At 42.1% G+C, this 7,107-nt stretch overlaps 1 protein-coding gene across 1 annotated transcript in view; it reads left to right on the top strand.

Annotated features, from left to right (window-relative positions):
• Positions 1–319: 319 nt before the first annotated feature.
• Positions 320–7,107, top strand: part of SEL1L (SEL1L adaptor subunit of ERAD E3 ubiquitin ligase) — a 34,152-nt gene continuing 27,364 nt past the window's right edge. The window contains exon 1 of the mRNA XM_057382179.1: positions 320–480. Within this exon, the coding sequence (XP_057238162.1) occupies positions 387–480 (94 nt within the window). The 5' untranslated portion in view covers positions 320–386. The remainder of the gene's footprint in view (positions 481–7,107) is intronic.

The following is a 7,107-nucleotide window of genomic DNA, read 5'->3' as shown; positions in this document are numbered from 1 at the left end:
TTGTGGGTGATGTAGTYCCTACCCCGCCACGGGCCGCTGAAGGCGCACGATCCCGGGCGGCGCCGCGGCCCTCGCAAGGCACTGTGGGTGTTGTAGGAACGGCGCACGAGCCAGTGGAAGGCGCCGTTTGGAAGGGAGCGCTCGCGCAGCTGAGCCGTGTGTGGCGCTATTTGCTAGCGGGAGGGCGTGCCGGGCGAGCCGGGCCTGGGCCGGGCCAATCGGAGCGGGCCATGTAGAGCCGGCCGTTCCCCGGGGTTGCGTGTGCTGCTGCCAGCGGCCCGCAGCCGGCCGGCAGCGCGGCAGCCCATTGGCGGCGGCGGCGCGGTGGGCGGGGCGCGAGAGCCGGAGTCGGGGGCGCTCGGCGCGGCCCCTCAGAGCCCAGCGGGATGGGGCGGCGGGCGCTCTGCCTGGCCGTGGTGCTGTGCCTGGCTGCATTTTGGGCCGGAGCGCTACCCGAGGTCGGAGCGCTTCCTGCGGCCGGTGAGTACTGCGGCCCCGCCTCCCTGCGCCCCCCTGGGCCCGAGCGCTGCGGCGGCATGGCCCCCCGGGGCCTGCTGCGGGGAAGGGGGCACCGGCCCCTGCCGCGGCTGGGGRCGGGCGCCGAGGTGTCAGTGCGGGTCCTGGCGCCCACACTGGGTAGCCTCCCCCTCTGTCGCCGCCCCCGCGCCCCGGTGCTCTCGCCGGGGCTTTGGGGGCAGCGCCGACCTCATCGGGGCTCTGAGGCGGCGGAGCGGAGGGGAAGCGGGGAGCGGGGCTCCTGTCAACTGCGTGGCCGCGGATTGCGGGGCCGGACTGGCTTGAGCTTTGCCTCACCGGGGCTGCTCCGTAGGCCTGGTAGGGGTGGACGCGTTGCTCAGTGCGGTGCCTGCCTTTAAACACCTCGTTAGGAGCCCAGTTTGTAGTGCTTGCACTGCTCAAAACTGAAGTGAAGCGGGTTTTCCACCCTAGAAGCATTTTCTCCTCGATTTGCTGATAATGCTGATTTCAACCCTATCAGAGCAATTTTCTCACCTCGATATATTAAGAGCWTCTATGTGTCCTGCTTTATGTCTCCATAATACATTTTTTTCCCATCCCTATCTTCTTGTAATGCAACTCGGGTTTTGTTTTTTCTGTGTTTCTCATATGTTGTCATCTACTTCCTTTCCTGGGGTTTCTACCTCCTACATGGGCTGAAGGGGGGGATGTGCAATGTGTTTATTTATAAAGCTAGAAGCCACTACCTTAACAGCCAGCCATATGTAGTGCTRCTGGGGATTTGCTTTTAAACACTTTCAGGAGAATAACATTTTCTCTATAGKTAAGTTCAGTAGCTTGGGCTTCATTTTCCTGTACACAGTAGGAAGTTGAAATTTGAAGTAATATTACTTGACTTCAGATTACATGAGCTTTGTAGGTCACTTTGTAAGCCAGCAGGCCACTTTCCAAGTTATAGGAAGGGCACACACGCATTCTGTGAAACCAGAGAGATGTAGCTAAACTTTTGAATGATATGCTTTTATTTATGGTGTTTGTAAAGAAAAAAAGCTAAGGTGAGATGAGACTGAATGTCATATAAACCATCTGTTGTGTAGAAGTTAAGTGACAAGGGCTGGTCAAGTCTGCATCAGTGGCTGTACTACCATGCAGCTCTTCTGTGTTGAACGTTTGTCCATTATCACAAAATTCTTTGTGAGTATGAAGTACTGGTAGTTTAATTCAGCCTATATCAACAATATTTAGAGTCAGTTGAACTAATACCATTAATAAGCCAGAGAAAGCACAGTACATGAATGTGGGTTTAGGAGCTGTTTACAAASATAAATTGCTACTGTGATGTGAAACTGTTCATTAATATCCACAATTAATGAAGAGGGAGGGTGTTTGGAGTTCATCTTTTGGCATAGACTATGAGAGAAATACCTTTTGTGCGCCAGTTTTTGACAAGAATCACTCTGAAAGGAAGTTGTCCTCACTTTATGCTTTGATTTTCCACAGTAACTACGGCTTTCCATAGTAGAGTCTGCTATAAGCCTTGGGACTGTGCATTAAATGCTTCCTTGAATGCTTACTTGTTTCTATTGACTCTTCCTGGTCTGGAAAGAGTCATCTGGCATGTGAGTACAGTGGAAGGAGTTTCAAAAAAAAAGGAGTAAAAATGGTTGAAGTATTGCATTTCCTAACTTCAGGRGGAGTTTTTAATGAGGATTTTTCTTTTTAGTAGTGAGTATTTTAAAGATAACCCCTAATTCTGTAGTCCTGTTTTAAACTTTGTTTAAAACMATTTATTGAAAACTTGAGGTGAATGCAAGAAAATTCAGGCCTAAAGAAATGGGCACTACAGTTTTTTGAATATTTGATGTCACTATAGATTATGAATGAATTTAAAATTAGGACTGGGGAAAGAGTATTAAGAAATCCCTGRGGAATCGGCAAAAGCAGCTAAAAATGCTAAGCACGTGTGTGTTCTCCAGACAAAACTGGYTGTCATCTGCTCATTGCAGTAGCAGTGGCCTTCCCCTGTTGATCACTCATTAAGAACATTGGAAAGATGCCTTTTTTTGTGATTGCCAATTTTACTTGATTCCTGGGTTTGTTTCSTCTTATTCATAGATTAAGAGGTAGAAACGTTCTCATTCTGCCTGAAGAGAGGAAGTGATACTTCTTCTGACTCTCCTACACGTTCCATGGCTAACTTTAGCAATAGGCAGATGTTTTCATAGTGTCCCACTGATTGGTAGGACAAATGACCACCGTCATATACCTGTAGGGARCTTCAGTACCTATTCTTCTGTAAGACAGAGCTCAGTGTTTTTTTCTGACCTTTCTGGTTCTACTTATCTAACTGGAAAACATTCACTAAACTTTTTGCCTCGATGCCTGATCAGCAATGTCAATTCTGAGAACTGCTGGAGAGTAGGTTCTATAACTAGTTAGCCAGCAATTGCAAGGACAGTGGAAAAAAGATTTTTATTCAGAGTGAGGGTTGACCTATATCTCAATCTTGTAGTTGCACTAAAATGAATATGCCACACAGATTGTAGCTGGGAACAATTTACTTGCTGCCAAGGATACTTCGGAGCTATTCTTGCTGAATAGGTGCCACTTAAGGTTTTTACTTAACTCACTGCATGTTTTAAAGCTTTGTATAATGGGAATAGCAGCTATGCTATTGAGTCTGTTTCTGTGCTGAATGTAACAGTCAAAAAATTGATGAGAAGCAGTCTGAGGTAATTTTTTCCTCAGTATTTCCTTTTTCCCTACAAGAATTGGATAAAAAGGGTTTGCATTCCCTTTCAGTGTCTATCTAGTCACTTGTACAAAATCAACATTGAAAGAAATGGCTAAAAATACCACAAAAATTCTGTCATGGATTCTGTCAATCASTCACTGCCAAAAATTTCTGTTTATGCAACCCTCTCCGTAGAAATATTATTGAGYGTGTATTTTTTGTAAGTTAAACACTGATGAACTCTCGTCCTAACATGTTATGTACATCATTAAACATGCACAAAACACAAATGAAAAAASAATGAAGGTGGAAAACCACTCTATTAAGAAAAGTTTTGTGTATTAACAGTACAAAAGGTATTTTCTTCCTGCAGCCCAGGTGGGTTGGCTGGCATACTGCCTGAGATGTTGCACACKCCAYTTGGGGAGATCCCTGCTCTCAGCAGAATCCCACTAGTTGCTTTGTTGTCAGTGTTTGAGGTTTGAAGAGCTTGGCAAAAAGTAGAAGGACACTGACTGCAGTAATCAGTTAGGGATTCATCAAAGCTGTGGGAAACTGCTTTGCTTACTGAATTTTTGGTTGCTTCCTGAATGTGAGTGACCATTTTAATATTGAAGCTGGTGGTTATTTCTTGTTTGTTAGCAGCAGTCCTTTAGCTTTATGGGATGTCAGTTGATTTGTTCTTCTAATACCGCAAAACTTTGGAACTCTTGAGCTCCCTCGAGYTAGTGACGTTATTGCTGAATCACACTGCATAGCTCTTCTGGTTTCTACCCTTCTCTCTCCTTAGTGCTCTCTTGAAAACAGTAATTGTCAYAAAATGGTAGGATCTTATCCAGCATATGGTAGGATCTTTTTCGYTAGGATAGGCTGCCAGAATACTTTCGCTATATTTACATAGCATGCTTGAACACTGGCCTTTCTAATTGAGGAAAAATTAATACTTTTTAAAGCTGAATTTAATTATACATGGTRGTTTATGATTGAAATGAGATTTTAGCTCTGAAGTGCTTTGGAGACCTAGCAGGGCATGACAGCACCCAGCAGTGTCTACTGGTCTGCACTGTTGTAAGTGAATTATTCTGTACAAGGTTTCAACTGCCCTTTTGAGCCACAAGTATTTTTGCCTACCTTTTCCTTTTAGTATATCATTGTATGTCCCTAACTTGTTTAACAAATGGTGAGATTAATTTCCACTTGGCCTTTTCAGAAGAGGTTTATAGAATTAGCCTTGGTAGCAGATCCACATTTTTAAAAAAGAAAGTCAGTTACGTTTTTAATTGAAGTGTGGAAAAACAAGCTAAAGTATCAGCTTTAATCTCTATCTCTGAGGCAGGTGCACAAACATAACATCTGTGACTTTGTTCACTAGCTGAGCCTTGACTAATAAACTGTTCTTGGGTCCAACTGTGACCTTCCATAGACCTTTCATTAACACTTTCAGAATAGGTTTCTTCATTGTCTCATACAAGTAAACACACATTTATAAGTAGTAGGTGCATATTAGTCAGTATTTCAGTGAAACAAYAAGGCTCTAAGTGATCCCTCCTCTAGTTAAACTATTCATTATCACTGCAACCTCATCTTAGAGAAGTCTTAGAGCCAAGAAAAGCACAAATTAATATTTTGGTTTTGCTTAGTGCATTTTGGAACCACTGTTTGAAAACAATTGTTCAAGTACAGCTTCTCAGTAACAAAGCTGGTTCCTTCACAGAGAGTTTAAATGATGCAATAGAAAGGAATTAGGTTTATTTACTTTCGAAGAAGAAGGGCAAACACTTAATGAGCTCTGCCTTAACATTGCTCAGGTGTCTCTTGCCTTTCACTTTAGTAAATCTTTTGYTTTGTGTATGAAGTCATAATAAATTGTCCTTTCATATGTGTGCATAGACAATATAATCTATTTATATGTGGTYTTTTGTTGTCTTTTGATGTAAAGTAAATCTACTACAGATTGAAAACAGTGGTGACTTTACCAAAATGTCAGAAAGCCYTAGTGCTGTCAGGAATATAGGCTGGTTTTGTGCAGACAAAAACAATCACCCTAGCTGGTGTAGCTGTTCAAAAAAATAACATGATGTTTCCTGCTGCAATAACAGGTACTTTCTAAGTGCTTTGCATGTATTAGAGAGCTACAGTCTTAAGCTTTCCTGCTCTCCAGAAGCATTTCTGGATGTCTTGACGAACTTCAAAGTTTGAAGGCGTCATTTGGTCTTATTTCTAAATTATTTAGGATAATAGAATGGCTTAAGTGGGAAACATGGTAAATTCAAACTTGTTTCATAGTTTTTAAATAGAAACATCAGCAAGTATCATAAATGTGTGTGTACTTTTACTGAATTTAAAGATCAATAGTCRTATCATGATCTGGAGAGTCAAAGTTCAGTGGCAGAGATTCTTATGACTTCTCACAACCACCCTTATCTGTTAGATTCCTCAAGCCACTCAGCCCTGTGGTCTCTGCCAAATATGCAGCTAGCTTTGTTTTTTCCTTATGCCTCATGATGTTTTTTTTCCAAATTGGTGTTTGTTCTCATGCTGTCTTCATTGCTCCTTGCAGCGTCTGTTTCATCTGTAGTACTCTTTGCTGTCTCCACAAGTTTTTCTGAAGTGCTCTACACACTTTCATTTTCGGACCTGTAGAGTACAGCTGCTTACTCACATCAGCTGTTCTAGATCCTTTTAAATTCCATGTCTGTTGGCAGTCAAACTCTTTCAGCTTTACATCCTCTTCACCATCCTAAACAGGCTGTCATTTATGTCTCAGTTGTACTCTCAATCATCTCATCGCCGTTGTTTGGCAGCTTTACTTATAAGTCATAGTATTTTTTTTTAATTTTTATTACTCTGTTGCCATTAAAGTTGAATTCTCCCTCATCTGTTTACTTGCTCCAATCAAAAGATATGCTTCAAGTAACAATATGGAATCTAGATTCTAGAAAGTGGTTTCCAAGATTAACCTTTTCATTGCAAGGGTCATAGTAGCAGGCTTCAAAATATGAACCAATTAAGTGTCRTATTTGTAATTTGTAGCCTCAGAGATGGTTTATCTCTGGTAAGTCACTTTATTTGCATGAGAATTAAAATTATACAAGTTTTGTTTGCTGCTAAATGCTTACAGGAGTCAGCAGAGTTSCATAAACTGTTGGAGAAGTGTTTGTGCAGGTAGCCTTTCATAGCTGTGACATACTAAATGTTGTATCTCATGTAAGGGGAATTAACTTCTATCAGTTTAAACACCTTTTCTAGTCACAGTGCCTATCTCCAACCTGTAATTGCTTGCCACTGCTACAGCCATTATGCAGCCCCAGGAAGGGTTATTTCTAAATGGAGGAGGAGTTAGTAGCAGCTTTGCTAAGTGGTCTGTTTATGTTTTGAGCTTTTATTTCAGTTTAACTGAATTGTGTMCTGGAAAGAGGGAGGCCAGTAACATCATCATTCAAATGCAGGGGTGTCTTAAATGAGGTGGTATCAGATACTGATGACTGGGAACAGTCAGATCTCAGTGATGTTAATTTTAGAAGCTTCCCACCTAAATGATAGCACAGGCCAAGTTGTTTGAAGTACGGTGAGTAGCCCATTTTAGTTAAAGGAACAAAATAATTATTGCAGAAACAATTCYGAAAAACAATGGTAAAGCTTTCCTAAATAAGCTTTTCTGATTATCGTCATCTTCTCACCTATATTCCTTTAAGTGTCTGCCTAATAGCGTTTCTTCTTTACCATCTCTTCTCTTTCCAGTCTTTCTAATCAAATACCATATCATAGCTTTTAGACAAGAAAGATGAATGCTGAATAAGACTTGAATCTCTTGAAGAGTATMTTAAAGAAAGACTGATTTTGCACAATTTTGAAGAGAGAACTGAAGCTATTCATAATAAAGCTGATTTGGTGAT

Source organism: Malurus melanocephalus, unplaced genomic scaffold, assembly GCF_030028575.1.
Source record: "Malurus melanocephalus ecotype Western Australia unplaced genomic scaffold, MMel_1.1 scaffold_0, whole genome shotgun sequence".
Lineage (NCBI taxonomy): Eukaryota > Metazoa > Chordata > Aves > Passeriformes > Maluridae > Malurus > Malurus melanocephalus.
This window is presented reverse-complemented; position numbering and strand designations above follow the sequence as displayed.